This window comes from Sus scrofa, chromosome 2, assembly GCF_054392235.1.
Source record: "Sus scrofa isolate SSC_HxYL_T2T_F1_AM1 chromosome 2, Sscrofa_HxYL_maternal_Yorkshire_Landrace_v2.0, whole genome shotgun sequence".
Classification (NCBI taxonomy): Eukaryota; Metazoa; Chordata; class Mammalia; order Artiodactyla; family Suidae; genus Sus; species Sus scrofa.
This window is the reverse complement of record NC_139384.1, coordinates 21966074-21983230: the sequence shown is the minus strand read 5'-3', so window position 1 is coordinate 21983230 and position 17157 is coordinate 21966074. Positions and strand designations below refer to the sequence as shown.

General features: G+C 39.5%; 1 protein-coding gene across 6 annotated transcripts in view; it reads left to right on the top strand.

The window, feature by feature from the left end:
* TTC17 (tetratricopeptide repeat domain 17) overlaps positions 1-17157 on the top strand; it is a 153490-nt gene that overhangs the window by 110209 nt on the left and 26124 nt on the right. For 2 of the 6 annotated variants that reach the window (XM_085011403.1, XM_003480706.5), the window contains 3 exons: positions 1193-1352; positions 2280-2363; positions 11104-12104. In XM_085011403.1, coding sequence (XP_084867529.1) covers positions 1193-1352; positions 2280-2363; positions 11104-11220 — 361 coding nt within the window. In that variant the 3' untranslated portion in view covers positions 11221-12104. Of the gene's footprint in view, positions 1-1192; positions 1353-2279; positions 2364-2663; positions 3134-11103; positions 12105-17157 lie in introns of those variants that run through there. The other 4 variants (XM_021083171.2, XM_021083170.2, XM_085011402.1 and 1 more) reach the window with 3 other exon arrangements.

The following is a 17157-nucleotide window of genomic DNA, read 5'->3' as shown; positions in this document are numbered from 1 at the left end:
CCCTCCCTTCACGCCTTCACACATGGAGTCCCCTTGCCTGTGGCCATGTTCTCACCACCTTTTCCCTACATGGTTAATTCATACTCCTCCTTCTAGTCTCAGCTTAAATCTTACTTCCTCGGGAAATCTTTCACTAACCACCTCCCCCCTCCATCAGAGGAAATATATAACCCCCTGTAATAAAGTGACATGGTAGTATATTTTTATCTTTTATAACTCATCACATCTGTACTATCACCAGACTGTGAGCATCATAACAGTGGGAACTGGGTATGTTTTGTTAAATTTTATAACCCTGATATCTGACATGTAATAGGCTCTCAATAAATAATGAATGAATGGGAGCTCATTTGTGACACAGTGGGTTAAGGATCTGGTGTCACTGCAGTGGCCCTGGTTGCTGCTGTAACTCAGGTTCGATCCCTGGCCTGGAAACTTGCACATACTGCAGGTGCAGCCAAAAAAAAAAAAAAAAAAAAAAAAAAATGAATGTTTGCCTAATTATATATTAAACTTTTTAAGTAGCTAGAAATAAAATTAGGCAATGCCAGTTTGCCACATCAGTGTATATGATAGTGTGTAACATTTAGCCTGTATATACCAGGAAAATGACCACTTTGGAACCATAAAGAGAAGTATTTTTATCTTATACATAGTTACAAGAAATAGCTGGATCTATGTAACACTGTCTAAACTTTAGGTAACTTTTTCTTTGGGGGCAAGTGTGCTTCTGTACATAAAGAGAAAATAAAAGAAAGGAACTACTTGTGGGTATTTATCACTATCTGTACCCTGGGAAAAGAAATCCTAGCAGAAAACACACTGGGGTTTAAAATCTCCCCAGTGAGAAAAAGTAGCCAAGCAGCAATAAGCAAATCAGATACCATGTTGCACGGCAAGGGGGCAGCTTGAGTAGATTGAGCAAATGCTGAGTTCAGAACTCAGTTCCCAACACTGCTACTTTAACCTGGGGTATGAGCTCTGTTCATACATGCAACACTCAATGCCCAGGCACTGGAGTCCTTGCATCTATAAAATGAAAGATCTGACTAAATAAATTCTGAAGTCTCTGCCATTGTGAGATTCTGCAGTTCCAGACAATTCTAATAATATCTTGAAGTTATGGTCAGCTGATTGTTGATACCTGCTCAACTTTTCCATGGCTAAAAAAGTGTTCACCTCCATTTTTCAGCATCACGGAACACATAGACTTTGCCACTCCAATACAACAGCCAGCGATGGAGCCTCTTTGCAATGGTAATCTCCCCACAAGCATGCACACCTTGGACCACTTGCAGGGGGTTTCCAACCGAGCCAGCCTACATTATACGGGTGAGAGCCAGTTAACAGAGGTGAGTGCTCGGCTTCTTTCAGCCTGTCTGTAGTTTTTAGTCCCACAGTTAGAATACGACTAATAGCAGAAAGCACAAGTGGCCAGGCACTTTTTTTTTTTTTTTTTTGCCTCTTTTCAAATGGGCTATCATTTAGGTGGCTTTTTAGGCCAAGCCTAATTTCTCTTAGGCCCTGTGGCTGAGCTTATCCTTTTTTGTTTGTTTTATGACCAGGAAATTCTAGCTGATTCATTCCTCGAAGTACATAGCATTCTGCTTGCCATCAGACAGAGCCTCTTTGCAAGAAATATTTGGGGTAGTTAATCCTTCTATTGGCATTCTTGAGGAAGGGAAGAAGGGCAAACCTAGCATATACCTAGCAAGGAGTTTATCTAGAAGAATAATTGGAAAACATGCCACAAATGACCAACAGTAAGAGGATTTGTTAAATCCTTTTTGGTATAGATGTAAGATAGTATATACAGTAAGAGCCATTAAGAAATATGGAGTAGAAATATATTTATTGGTAAGAAGAAATTTTTAGGATATATTTTGTGAAAATGTAGGTGACAGTATATAGTGTGATCCCATATTCTGAGAAAAGTAATATATGCATACATAGAAAAAACCTGGAAGATATATGAGGTATTAATAGTGGTTGTGTCTAGGTGACAGGATTACAAATGCTTTTTCTTTACTCTATTTTCTGTAATGCTATAATGAATGTGTTTTACATATCTGTAATTTTTGTTAAGTGAGAGAAGGCTAAGGGGTTGGTAAAATGGCCTTCAATATGCCTCCCACAAAACGCTTTGCCGACAGGACCACAGCCTGTACCCCAGAGAAATAGTCTGCTTCTGTGTTACAGCGCCCAGCTCAGCATCAGCAGTGTCGTTGGAGCTCTCTTATTTTCACTCCTCTGATCTATCATCTTCCTCCCTATACCAGGTGTTGCAAAATCTTGGCAAAGATCAGTATCCACAACAGTCACTTGAACAAATTGGCACTCGAATTGCCAAAGTTTTGGAAAAGGTAAGTCACCCTGTAGGAAAGCTTTAAACTGACTGCTCACTTTTTAACTTTTCCAGATTATTTGCCACTAAGTGGCTCTAACCTCTCTTGTTAGTTGCTTAGCACTTGGTAACTAAAGGGTTAATGTGAAATAACACCGCACAGAATGTTTTAATCACTTTAACATTACTTTTTCCATCGCTTAGTTGGTTTTTGTTTTTTTGGGAGGGGGTATTTTTTTGTTTGTTCGCTTGTTTTTAGCTGCTTTGCTTACTTTCTGTGCTGAAACTTACCTAGTCAGTTTTCTCTTCTTTATTCCAGCTTGGATATATTCAGGTGGTGCTACTAAGAACTATGGAATCTAGGTATGGGAGATAAGTTAGGTGTTCCTCTTCTGGTGATAAAGAATATTTGTTATTTTGGATGGTGGGTGGGAATCACATCTTGAAGTGGCTTTTTTCTTTGAAATCATGAAACAAGGTATTTACAAAACTATATTTTTATTCAGTCTACAAAAAATATAATTGACAGTCTTTAAGATTATCCATCTGTCTCTGTATGATGCTTTTATAAGGAAGAGGTTTTTAAATTTTTAATTATTTACAGTTAAGAGTCTCTCCATTTTATTAATATATGATATTGAAGAGGTAATATAATAGTGATTAAAGAAATCAATTCAACTTCTGTGGAGTTCCCGAGTGGCTTAGTGGGGTAAGGATCCAGCATTGTCACTGCCACGGTGTGGGTTTGATCCCTGGCCTAGAAACTTCTGCATGCCATGGGCATGGCCAAGATCCATGGCCTGGAAACTTCTGCATGCCATGGGCGTGGCCAAAAAAAAAAAAAAGAATCAACTCAGCTTCCAGTATGAACATGACAGTATGGTATAAATAGGAAAATCGCGTCAGTTTAAAAGAGAGGAAGTGGAAGGCACACAGCAGTCACTGTTCCATGGCAATTCTTTTTTTTTTTTTTTTTTTTATTAAATTTTATTTTCCCACTGTACAGCAAGGGGGTCAGGTTATCCTTACATGTATACATTACAATTACAGTTTTTCCCCCACCATTTCTTCTGTTGCAACATGAGTATCTAGACATAGTTCTCAATGCTATTCAGCGGGATCTCCTTGTAAATCTATTCTACGTTGTGACTGATAAGCCCAAGCTCCCGATCCCTCCCACTCCCTCCCCCTCCCATCAGGCAACCACAAGTCTCTTCTCCAAGTCCATGATTGATTTTCTTTTCTGAGGAGATGTTCATTTGTGCTGGATATTAGATTCCAGTTATAAGTGATGTCATATGGTATTTGTCTTTGTCTTTCTGGCTCATTTCACTCAGTATGAGATTCTCTAGTTCCATCCATGTTGCTGCAAATGGCATGATGTCATCCTTTTTAATGGCTGAGTAGTATTCCATCGTGTATATATACCACATCTTCCGAATCCAATCCTCTGTCGATGGACATTTGGATTGTTTCCATGTCCTGGCTATTGTGAATAGTGCTGCAATGAACATGCGGGTGCATGTGTCTCTTTTAAGTAGAGCTTTGTCCGGATAGATGCCCAAGAGTGGGATTGCAGGGTCATATGGAAGTTCTATGTATAGATTTCTAAGGTATCTCCAAACTGTTCTCCATAGTGGCTGTACCAGTTTACATTCCCACCAACAGTGCAGGAGGGTTCCCTTTTCTCCACAGCCCCTCCAGCACTTGTTATTTGTGGATTTATTAATGATGGCCATTCTGACTGGTGTGAGGTGGTATCTCATGGTAGTTTTGATTTGCATTTCTCTTCTAATCAGCGATGTTGAGCATTTTTTCATGTGTTTGTTGGCCATCTGTATATCTTCTTTGGAGAAATGTCTATTCAGGTCTTTTGCCCATTTTTCCATTGATTGATTGGTTTTTTTGCTGTTGAGTTGTATAAGTTGCTTGTATATTCTAGAGATTAAGCCCTTGTCAGTTGCATCATTTGAAACTATTTTCTCCCATTCTGTAAGTTGTCTTTTTGTTTTCTTTTGGGTTTCCTTTGCTGTGCAAAAGCTTTTCAGTTTGATGAGGTCCCATGGGTTTATTTTTGCTCTAGTTTCTATTGCTTTGGGAGACTGACCTGAGAAAATATTCATGATGTTGATGTCAGAGAGTGTTTTGCCTATGTTTTCTTCTAGGAGTTTGATGGTGTCCTGTCGTATATTTAAGTCTTTCAGCCATTTGGAGTTTATTTTTGTGCATGGTGTGAGGGTGTGTTCTAGTTTCATTGCTTTGCATACAGCTGTCCAGGTTTCCCAGCAATGCTTGCTGAATAGACTTTCCTTTTCCCATTTGATGTTCTTGCCTCCCTTGTCAAAGATTAATTGACCATAGGTGTCAGGGTTAATTTCCAGATTCTCTATTCTGTTCCATTGGTCTGTCTGTCTGTTTTGATACCAGTACCACACTGTTTTGATGACTGTGGCTTTGTAGTATTTCTTGAAGTCTGGGAGAGTTATGCCTCCTGCTTGGTTTTTGTTTCTCAGGATTGCTTTGGCGATTCTGGGTCTTTTGTTGTTCCATATAAATGTTTGGATTGTTTGTTCTAGTTCTGTGAACAATGTCATGGGTAATTTGATAGGGATTGCATTGAATCTGTAGATTGCTTTGGGTAGGATGGCCATTTTCACAATATTGATTTTTCCAATCCAGGAACATGGAATATCTTTCCATTTTTTTACATCTTCTTTGATTTCTTTGATTAAGGTTTTATAGTTCTCGGCATATAGGTCCTTTACCTCTTTGGTTAGGTGTATTCCGAGGTATTTGATTTTGTGAGGTACAATTTTAAAAGGTATCGTATTTTTGTATTCCTTTTCTAATGCTTCATTGCTGGTATACAGAAATGCAACTGACTTCTGAATGTTAATCTTATATCCTGCCACTTTGCTGAATTTATTAATCAGTTCAAGGAGTTTTGGGGTTGAGTCCTTAGGGTTTTCTAGGTATAGAATCATGTCATCTGCATACAGTGACAGTTTGATCTCTTCTCTTCCTATATGGATGCCTTTGATTTCTTTTGTTTGTCTAATTGCTGTGGCTAAGACTTCCAAAACTATGTTGAAGAGCAGTGGTGAGAGTGGGCATCCCTGTCTTGTTCCAGATTTGAGTGAGAAGGCTTTCAGTTTTTCCCCATTGAGGATTATATTTGCTGTGGGTTTATCATAAATGGCTTTGATTATATTCAGGAATGTTCCCTCTATACCCACTTTGGCGAGGGTCTTGATCATGAATGGATGTTGAACTTTGTCAAATGCTTTTTCTGCATCTATTGAGATGATCATATGATTTTTGACTTTTTTTTTGTTAATGTGGTGTATGATGTTGATTGATTTGCGTATGTTGAACCATCCTTGTGAACCTGGGATGAACCCAACCTGGTCATGGTGTATAATTTTTTTGATATGTTGTTGGATTCGGTTGGCTAAGATTTTGTTGAGAAGTTTTGCATCTATATTCATCAATGATATTGGGCGATAGTTTTCTTTTTTGGTGGTATCTCTGCCTGGTTTTGGAATGAGGGTGATGGTGGCCTCATAGAATGTCTTTGGGAGTATTCCTTCTTCTTCAACCTTTTGAAAGAGTTTAAGGAGGATGGGCACCAATTCCTCTTTATATGTTTGATAGAATTCACCTGTGAAGCCATCTGGTCCTGGGCTTTTATTTGTAGGGAGTGATTTTATGACCTCTTCAATTTCATTTCTAGTGATTGGTCTGTTCAGTTGGTCTGTTTCTGCTTGATTCAGTTTTGGCAGGCTGTAAGATTCTAGAAAATTGTCCATTTCTTCCAGATTGTCAAACTTATTGCCATATAGTTGTTCATAGTATTCTCTTATGGTTTTTTGTATTTCTGCTGTATCCGTTGTGATTTCTCCTTTTTCATTTATAATTTTGGTGATTTGGGTTCTTTCTCTCCTCTTTTTAGTGAGTCTGGCCAGGGGTTTATCAATTTTGTTCACCTTTTCAAAGAACCAGCTCTTGGTTTTATTAATTTTCTCTATTGTTTTTTGAGTCTCTATTTTATTGATTTCTTCTTTGATCTTTACAATTTCCTTCCTTCTGCTGACTTTAGGACTTCTTTGTTCTTCTTTTTCTAATTCATTTAGGTGGAGGGTTAAGTTGTCAATTTGGGATCTTTCTTCTTTTTTGAGAAAGGCCTGGATTGCTATAAATTTCCCTCTGAGCACTGCTTTCGCAGCATCCCATAGATTTTGAGAGGTTGTGTCTTCATTATCATTTGTTTCAAGATAGTTTTTAATTTCCTTCTTGATTTCCTCATTGACCCATTGGTTTTTTAGTAGCATGTTGTTTAGTCTCCATGGAGTAGGTTTTTTCTCTTTCCTTTTCCCATGGTTGATTTCTAATTTCATGGCATTGTGGTCAGAGAAGATACTTGAGATAATTTCTATGCTCCTAAATTTATTGAGATTCGCTTTATGTCCCAATATGTGGTCGATTCTTGAGAATGTTCCATGAGCATTTGAGAAGAATGTGTATTCTGATTTTTTTGGATGTAGTGTCCTGAAGATATCAATTAAGTCTAACTTTTCTATTGTTTCCTTTAGGATCTCTGTTGCTTTATTGGTTTTCTGTCTAGAGGATCTGTCCATTGATGTGAGGGGGGTATTTAGGTCTCCTACTATGATTGTATTCTCATCAATATCTCCCTTTATGTCTGTTAATATTTGTTGTATGTATCTGGGTGCTCCTATGTTTGGGGCATATATGTTGATGATAGTAACATCCTCTCCTTGGATGGATCCCTTAATCATTAAATAGTGTCCTTCTTTGTCTTTCTTTATGTCTTTTGTTTTAAAGTCTATTTTGTCTGATATGAGCGTTGCAACTCCTGCTTTTCTGTCATGTCTATTGGCATGAAATACTTTTCCCCAGCCTTTCACTTTCAATCTATATGTATCTTTTGTCCTAAGGTGAGTTTCTTGTAGGCAGCATATTGAAGGTTTTTGCCGTTTTATCCACTCAGCCATTCTGTGTCTTTTGATTGGGGCATTCAGTCCATTGACATTTAAGGTGATAATTGATAGATGATTATTTATTGCCATTTGATCCTCGTGTTCCAGTTGATTCTATGGTTCTCCATTCTTCTTTTTTTTTTTTTTTTTTTTTTTTTTTGGTTGGATGGTCTCCTGTTATTATCTGCTTGAGTGTATTTTTTTTTTTCATTTTTTGCAAATGCAATATTTGGTTTTGGCTTGTGGTTGCCCTGTTTTTTAAGTATGCTAACCCCTTCCCATAATTGTGTGTTTTAGCCTGATGGTCCTGTAAGTTCAAACACTTCATTATTATATTAAAATTAAGAAGAGAGACATACATACAAACAAAAAGGATTATTTACCTCCTAACATCCCTTGCCCACATTTTATGGTTTTGATGACTCTTTTATTTTTTTCTTTTTAATTTTATTTTGTTTGAAGCATGTTCATGATTAAATCTGTATGCTGGCTTATTTGAGTGACTGCTCTCTGATTGTATCATCCTCAGTCCTAGTTCTTCCTCTTCTTCTTCTTCTTCTTTTTTTTTTTTTTTTCTTTTCTTTTTTCTTCCCTTTCCTTCCTTTCTTTTTGGTTTAGAGAAGCCCTTTCAATATTTCCTTTAACCTGGGTTTTGTGTTGCTGTATTCTTTAAGTTTTTGTTTGTTGGGAAAAATTTTTATTTCCCCTTCTATTTTAAATGATATTCTTGCTGGATAAAGTATTCTAGGTTGCATATTTTTTCCTTTGAGCACTTTAAATATCTCTTGCCATTCCCTCCTGGCCTGTAGTGTTTCTGTAGAGAAATCAGCTGATATTCTTATGGGGGTTCCCTTGTAGGTAACATTCTGTTTTTCTCTTGCTGCCTTTAGGATCCTCTCTTTATCACTAACTTTTGCCATTTTTATTATGATGTGTCTTGGTGTGGGTCTGTTTGGGTTCAGTTTGTTTGGGGCCCTCTGTGCTTCTTGTATCTTGAATCCAGTATCCTTTAGATTTGGGAAGTTTCCAGCGATAATTTCTTCAAATATATTTTCCATTCCTTTATCTTTTTCTACTCCTTCTGGAATTCCTATTATGCGTAGATTGGCCCGTTTTATATTATCCCATAGGTCTCTTATATTGCTTTCCAGTTTTTTGATTCGGTTTTCTGTCTGTTGACCAGATTGAGTGATTTCCATTATTCTATCTTCCATATCACTGATTCGTTCTTCTGCATTATTCATTCTGGTTTTTACTGCCCCTAGTTCAGTTTGCATCTCTGCAAATGAATGTTCTAGTTTTTCTTGGCTCCTCCTTATATTTTCTAGCTCCTTTCTGAGGGTATCTGCATTACTGTTCATATCTTCTCTTAATTCCTTCAGTATTTTCACTATTTCTCTTTTGAACTCCAGGTCTGTCAGACTGCAGAGATCAGTTTCATTGTTGACTGTTTTAGGTGAGTTCTCCTGTTGGTTTGACTGGGGGTGGTTTCTCAGCTTCTTCATCTTGCTTGTTGTCTTCTTTCTCCTGAGGGAGTTGTACTCTCCGTTATCGGGTAGTGTTTGCCTTGTCACTGCCCTGGAATATTTCCTGAGGGCTGTCGTTGTTGGTCAATCTTTTTTTGAGGCAGTGTGGCTTTTCTGGAGTGTTGATGGGACTAACAGTGTTTCTTTGAAGCAAAGGAGGACTTCCTGAGGGCAGACAGGACTGGGAGGTCCACCCCACGATGGTAGCAGATTTCACGTGGTTCTCAGCACCCCCTGGGGTCTTGGGCGGGTAGCAGGGCCCTTGGAGACTCAAGAGGTTCCTCCCCAGGGCAGCCCGACTCAGAAAGACCGTCTGAGATCTTTTCCCGATTCCGCCAGGCTTGTTGCAGCTTTTCTGGGCTGCAGGGGGTCCTGCCTGGAGCTGGCAGTCCTATGCAGCTGGTCCACTAGGTCTCAGCACCCCTTGGGGTCTTGGGCGGGTAGCAGGGCCTTTGGAGACTCAAGAGGCTCCTCCCCAGAACAGCCCGACTCAGAAAGACCGTCTGAGATCTTTTCCCAAGTCGGCCAGGCTTGTTGCAGCTTTTCTGGGCTGCAGGGGGTCCTGCCTGGAGCTGGCAGTCCTATGCAGCTGGTCCACTAGGTCTCAGCACCCCCTGGGGTCTTGGGCGGGTAGCAGGGCCCTTGGAGACTCAAGAGGCTCCTCCCCAGGACAGCCCGACTCAGAAAGACCGTCTGGGATCTTTTCCCAAGTCGGCCATGGCAATTCTTAAATTCTATCTGGTTCCCTCAATTTCCAGGGTAGGAAATATTCCTTGGTTAGAGCCTGTTTTGATTCCCTGGAGTTGGTTCCCTAATCTATTACTCAGCTCTTTCCTCTGAGCTATCTTTCCTTTTCCTTAGAAGTGTCCTGTGGCGTTCCCATTTTGGCACAGCAGAAACAAATCTGTTTAGGAACCTTGAGGTTGTGGGTTCAATTCCTGGCCTTGCTCAGTGGGTTAAGGATCTAGCGTTGTAGTGAGCTGTGGTGTAGGTCACAGACTCGGCTTGGATTCTGAATTGCTGTGGCTCTAATGTTGGCCAGCAGCTGTAGCTCCGATTGGACCCCTAGCCTGGGAACCTCCACATGCCACGGGTGTGGCCCTAAAAAGCAAAAAAAAAAAAAAAAAAAAAAAAAGTACCCTGTATTTGCAGCTGAATACCTTACTCAGCTGCTGTCTGCAGCACAATTTCTTAAAAAAAACTTTATGGACTTTGAAGTCATAAGCTATTCCATCAGACAAAAGCCACACCCACAAGTCTCTTTAAGAATGCCCCTGTCTACTTTGAACGTAAGTCCAGGGTAATATCTTTAAGATTCTTAGATACTTTTGTTTGAGAGTCTATGAGGCTTAAAATCAGATTTTTTTCCTAGGTGGTAGTAACAAAGGGTCTTATTGCCATGCTTTTGATTTTACCTTGATCCTGAAGCCGTAGTTTTTGCTGGTAGCACCCTGGATCTCATTTTTTTGTCAAAACCTTATGCTGACTAGAGAAGCTGGCAGTTGAAAAAGTTTCATTTCCCAACCCTGAAAGTCTCAGGTTGGAAGAATTTTCTCTAAATTCTGCTTAGAAAACTGTACAGTTCCTTGTATAGTTCTCTTCTCTCTTTTAATACCTTTATTATAGGTGATTTAAAAAAAAATTTGTTAGGAGTTCCCATTGTGGCTCAGCAAGTTAAGGACCCAACATTGTCTCCGTGAGGATGTGGGTTTGATTCCTGGCCTCGCTCAGTGGGTTAAGTAGCCGGCATTACCACAGGCTGCAGCATAGTTCACTGATGAACTTCTGATCCAGCATTGCCATGGCTGTGGTATAGGCCTCAGCTGCAGCTCCAATTTGACCGCTAGCCCAGGAACTTCCCTATGCCAAGCTACTGCCTTTAAAAAACAAAACAAAACAAAAAACTATTTGTCACTTTCAGCATTCTTCCTAGAAGTCTTCCTAGCCAGACCCACAACTTCATCAAGTATTTTCCTATATTATAAAATACAGCCTCACTGTTTATTTGGCCAATAGATAATAATGCCTCTTCTCTAATCTCCATTAATCATCTCATCGCTGCTCCTTTCAGCAAGTGTTTTCAACTCATTCCCCAAACTAATGTCATGTGTTTTAAGTTTCTATTATGGCAACACTCCATTCTTGATACAAAATGCTATTTTCAGTAGTGTTTTTTTGTTTGTTTGTTTGTTTGTTTGTTTTGTTTTGTTTTGGCCTACTAAACCATGCCAAGATTTACTGGTTTAAAACTATTATTTGCTCAAGATTCTATAATCCGAGCTGGACTTTCCTCTGGTCTGACTTGGAATCATTCATGCAACTACAGACATGTGGAGACAGTGGGGGCTAGCCCCCAAAGAAAGCTGGAGCAATTAGAATAGCTGGGACACAGCTGGGTCTCTTCTCTCTCCAAATTGTCTCTCCAGCAAAGAAGCTGGACGTTTTTACCAGGTGGCTTAGGGCTCCAAGAGGGTGAAAGCAGAAGCTTCCAGGCCTCTTAGAGTCTGCACACAGAACTGAAACAGCACCACTTTCACCCATTCTGTTTGTCAAAGCAAGTCCCAGGGCAGGGGAAATAGCCTCTATCTGCTTGTAGTGACCAAGACTATGGGCCATCTTTAATCCATCGCTGTTCCTTTCAAAAAGAGCACCTATGAGAATGACAACTTTTCAATGGAAATAATGGGAACTAGAAGCCAATGTAATGACATCTTTAAAGTACTAAAGAAACAAAACTGCAACCTAGAAAAGATATTCTTCAAAAATTAAGGTGAAATAAAGATGTGTGCAAACTAGTAAAAATTTGGAGAATTGGACACCAATAGACCTGCACTGAAACAAGAATTAAAGGGAGTCCTTCAGAGAAATGATCCCAGATAGAAATATGGACATGCCAAAGGGAATGAAGAACACTCAAAGAAAATGTAAATGAAGGCGTTCCTGTTGTGGGGCAGCAGAAACGAATCCAACTGGTAACCATGAAGTTGCAGGTTCGATCCCTGGACTTGCTCAGTGCATTAAGAAACCCACATTGCCGTGAGCTATGGTGTAGGTTGAAGACAAGGCTCAGATCCTGCATTGCTTTGCCTGTGGTGTAGGCCGGCAGCTGTAACTCCAATTCAACCCCTAGCCTGGGAACCTCCATATGTTGCAGGTGCGCCCCTAAAAAGGAAGGAAGGAAGGAAAAGGAAGGAAGGAAGAAGGAAAATGTAAATGAAGAGTAACTGTACAAAATAATAACTGTACTGCCCTGAGGAGCTTCAACTTTATGTATAACTAAAATTCATGGTAATAATAACATAAGTGATGGAAGGGAAATAGTTTAAAAGTTGTAAGCTTTAATTGGTGTTGGTCAAGTAGTGAAAGAAATAATTTGCTATAATTAGTAATGCATATTTTAAGCTCTAGGTTAACTACTAAAAGTGTTTTTAAAATGTAATTCAGTAAAAACATTTGATTAATACAAAGAAAGTTAAGAAATGTAAAGGCACAAAAATAGAACACAAATAGCAAAACAGTAAATATAGTTTATCAGTTAACTACCAAAAAGATCTCTAATTTAAGCATTTTGTATGGAATGGATTTTTTAAAAAATCCAACTATATGCTGCTTATAAGAGAAACATTTCAAATATCAGGATAGAGAATGGTTGAAAATACAAAGATGGAAGATAATATACCATGCAAACAATTAAAAAAAAAAAAAGGAGTTCCCATCGTGCCTCAGTGGTTAACGAACCCGACTGGTATCCATGAGGACATGGGTTCGATCCCTGGCCTCAATCCAGTGGGTTAAGGATCCAGCATTGCTGTTAGCTCTGGTGTAGGTCACAGACATGGCTCAGATACAGCTCCAGTTGGACCCCTAGCCTGGGAATCTTCATATGCCGTGGGTGCAGCCGTAAAAAGACAAAATAAATAAAAAAGTAAAAGCAGACATAGCTACACTCTTATTTAAAAAAAAAAAAAAACACTTTGAAGCAAGAAGCATTCTGAGAGTTAAAAGGGCTAAAGTGAAAAGGATTGGTAATACAAATGTTGGAGACTATGGAACAATCAAAAATCTTATATGTTGCTAATGAGCGTGTAAAATGGTTCAGTCAATTTGGAAGATGGTCTGGAAACCTCTTAAAAAGTTAAGTTCCCGTCGTGGTTCAGCAGAAACAAATCTGACTAGTATCCATGAGGATGCAGGTTTGATTCCTGGCCTTGCTTAGTGGGTTAAGGATCTGGAGTTGCTGTGAGCTGTGGTGTACGTCACAGACGTGAGTCAGATCTGGTGTTGCTGTGGCTGTGGCGTAGACTAGCAATTGCAGTTCTGATTCAACCCCTAGCCTGGAAACCTCCATGTGCCACAGGTGCAGCCTTAAAAAAAAAAAAAAAGTTAAGTACTTGTGACCCAGTAATTCTACTGCTAGGTATTTATCAAAAAAACATGAAAACATATGTCCACAAAATACTTGTTTAAAAATGTTGACAGCAGGAGTTCCCGTTGTGGCTCAGTGGAAATGAATCCAAATAGATCCATGAGGATGCGGGTTCAATCCCTGGCCTCGCTCAGTGAGTCGGTGATCCAGTGTTGCTGTAAGCTGTGGCACAGGTTGTGGACATGGCTCAGATCCCACATTGCTGTGGCTGTGGAGTAGGCCAGCAGCTTTAGCTTCAATTCGACCACTAGCCTAGGAACTTCCATGTGCCATGGGTGCGGCCCTAAAAAGCAGAATAAAAAAAAAGTTCACAGCAGATTTATTCATAATAGCCAAAAACCTGGAAACAGTAAGATGCCCATCAATAGAAGAATGGATAAACAGTGGCATATTTACACAATGGATATTATTGTGCAAGAAAGACCCTATATCTATATTGATGGATCTTAAAAATGTTATGCTAATAAAGATCATTAGACACAAAGAAGTGTGGCGTGTATGATCTCAACTATATGAAATTCCAGAACAGGCAAAACTAACCTGTGGTGATAGAAATTAGATCAGTGATTGCTTTGTGGGTGGAAGGGGTTGACTGGGAAGCAACTTGAAAGGATTTTCTGTAGTGTTGGAAGTTTTCTGTGTCTGTAAATCAAAAATGAATATTACACCTAAAGTCTGAGCTTTTCTATTTAAATTATGCATTATTATATTGGCTATAGTTTTGTCATGAATGGCTTTCATTATGTTATGTTCCCTCTATACCCATTTTGGTAAGAGTTTTTATCATGAATGGATGTTGGATTTTGTCAGATGCTTTTTCTGCATCTATTGAGATGATCATGTGGTTTTGACCTTTCTTTTGTTAATGTGGTATATAACATTGATTGATTCGTGTATGTTGAACCATGCTTGTGAACTTGGGATGAATCCCACTTGGTCATGGTGTATGGTCTTTTTTATGTGTTGTTGGATTCTCTTGGCTAAAATTTTGTCGAGAATTTTTGCATCTATATTTATCAAAGATATTGGCCTATAATTTTATTTTTCTGGTAGTATCTTTGATCTTGATATTAGGGTGATGGTGGCTTTGTAGAATGTCTTTGGGAGTGTTCTTTCTTCTTCATCCTTTTGAAAAAGTTTAAGAAGGATGGGTATAAGTTCTTCTTTATATGTTTGGTAGAATTCACCTATGAAGCCATCTGGTCCTAGACTTTTGTTTATAGGGAGTGTTTTTTTACCTGTTCTATTTCATTTCTAGTGATTAGTCTGTTCTTCTTGATTCAGTTTTGGCGTCTGTATGTCTCCAGAAAGTTGTCCATTTCTTCTAGGTTGTCAAATTTGTTATCACATAGTATTAGGTCATAATATTCTCTTATGATTTTTTTGTATTTCTGCATTATCTGTTGAGATTTCTCCTTTTCCATTTCTTATTTTGTTTATTTGGGTTCTCTTGTCTTCTTAGTGGTCTGGCCAGAGGTTTGTCAATTTTGTTTACCTTTTCAAAGAACCAGCTCTGGATTTTATTAGTTTTTTTTTCCGTTGATTCTTGAATCTCTATTTTATTGATTTCTTCTCTGATCTTTATGATTTCCTTTCTTCTGTTGACTTTAGGTTTTGTTTGTTCTTCTTTTTCTACTTCTTTTAGGTGGTAGGTCCAGTTAGACATTTCACACTCATGAAATCAGCCTCACTTGGCATGGGCTTCACTCAGAAGGCTAAGAAGGTAGAACACCACAGCAGCATCACATGTGTACCTTAGGCCAGGGACCATTCTCTGCTTATCCATTTTTCCTACCATGTGACAGTCCAGGTGCAAGGGAACAAGTCAAATGATTAAATGGGAGGAGTTATGGCACAGGGGGTTAAGGATCCACTGTCGTCACTGCTATGGCATAGATTTAGTCCCTCACCCAGGAATTTCTACATGTGTGGGCATAGCCAAAAAAAAAAAAAAAAAAAAAAGGCTTAAATGTGGGAACAATCCTGGCTTAGATGTTCCAAGTTCCATTTGAGAACCATCATCTTTTATGATAGCCCCATAAGTGACTGCTAGAAAGGGACACAGCTAGCTACAAGAATCAAGGCACTTGAAAGCTCAAATTGGTGGCTTTCCCAGTTTTTCTTAGTTCCATTAAAGCTTATACCAAGGTCATTTTTATTCTAATCTGTCTTGCCTGGTGACAGCCGACATTACCCCTTTATAGGTCTTCAGGGAAACAGGGCTAAAAGGTAACCCAACATCAGTTTCCATTGTAGGCTTACAGACTGACCTCATTGACCTTGAATTATTAACTTTAGTACAGTAGTTCTCAGCTTTAGGGTACACCAGAATCACCTGTAGGGCTTGTTAAAACATTGCTAGGCCTTTATGACTCAACTTACTGATTTTTGGTAGGTCTAAGGTCAGGCTTGACAATTTACATTTCTAATAAGTTCCCAGATGTTACTAGGTGATGCTGCTGATCTGAGGAGCACACTTTGAAACCACTGCCTTAGAAAATGGCAGTGATAAAACATAAGTAGCCCTTTCCCATTTACCTTTCACAGAAGAACAGAGATCTCCATATCCTCTCTTGGCTTCAACTTTTAAAATAGTCATTATCCTCTATTATTTTTTCAAAAGCTCATCTGTAGTTATCTCTTTAGGAAGTTTTTAATTTGCATTACCATAATTATCACCAAGTGGCTGGAGACAATGTGGTCAGACTCCATTTTAGGGCTAAACCATTATGTACTATCAGAACTCTCAGGGAGCTGCTGAGGTTGCTGTCTACATGTGGTGCCCAGAAGCCTCTGTGGTGGACTCACCCATGGCCCCAGATGCACACTACACTGCCACCATTGCCACTGCCAGGGTGCCACATAGTCCTCTTTGACCGTGTGGGCTAGTGTGGAGTAGCTCTTCTGCATTTGTCCCCCAGTTCTTCAGATGATGATTTGTGGGCACTATTTCTATGCTGATTAGGTCCATGGCCAATCCAACTTGCATCAGGGCTATGCTGCTCCATCCTCTTCTTTGATCCAGACCTAGTCACAAACATGGAGTCCTGAGCACATGTGTTTGTCTCCTCCCTGCCCTCTGTCAGGCATCAATGCCTAGTTTGGCTCATGTGCATCAAATGATCAATTGTGTCAGTTATATCCAGGCAGTATCACTCTTGCCAGCCAGCCCATTTGCAACTAAGTTTTTGTTCAGCTCCATTTCATGGATAGTGGGGCATTTTCTTTCAGCATAATATTGTCTTCACTTTTCATCCATTCCTACAAGGGGAAGATTTATCTCCTGTCATACAATGTCAAGCTTTTGCCATTAGCTCTGAGAAAGTTGACCCCCATTGAGGCTTCAGTCTTATTACCATCTCCCTCTCCATTCCTTTTGTGTCATAGTGCCTAGGCGATATTGAACCAAGGACTTAAAAGTTTCTTTCACTGCTGCTACCACTCTCAATGCCCACTGCCTATAGTTTAAGATCAGCTTGATAGATACTTCATACTTGTACGACTCAGTAAGGCACTTATCTTGCTATCACTCAGGAGGATATAGAACAGAAAATACAACATGCCAGCAAGACAGCTTTTCATGTGTTCTTCTGGGAGTCCCCATAGCTCTCTGGCAGCAGTCCTGGATTCTGTTCTCTATCCCAATCCCCCAACTGACAGCTCAGGAATAAGGAATCAAGATTACATGAATGAGTGTGGGAACCATCCTGGCCTGGAAGTCTCAAGTTCCATGTAAGAACCAATGCCTCTTGTAACAGTCCTGTGGGCCTAGAGTCCAAGATTTCCAACAAGGAACAAGAAACATCACACTCAAGAAAGCCAGAGTTACCAGGTCATCACAGTCTTCCAGTCCACTTGCAG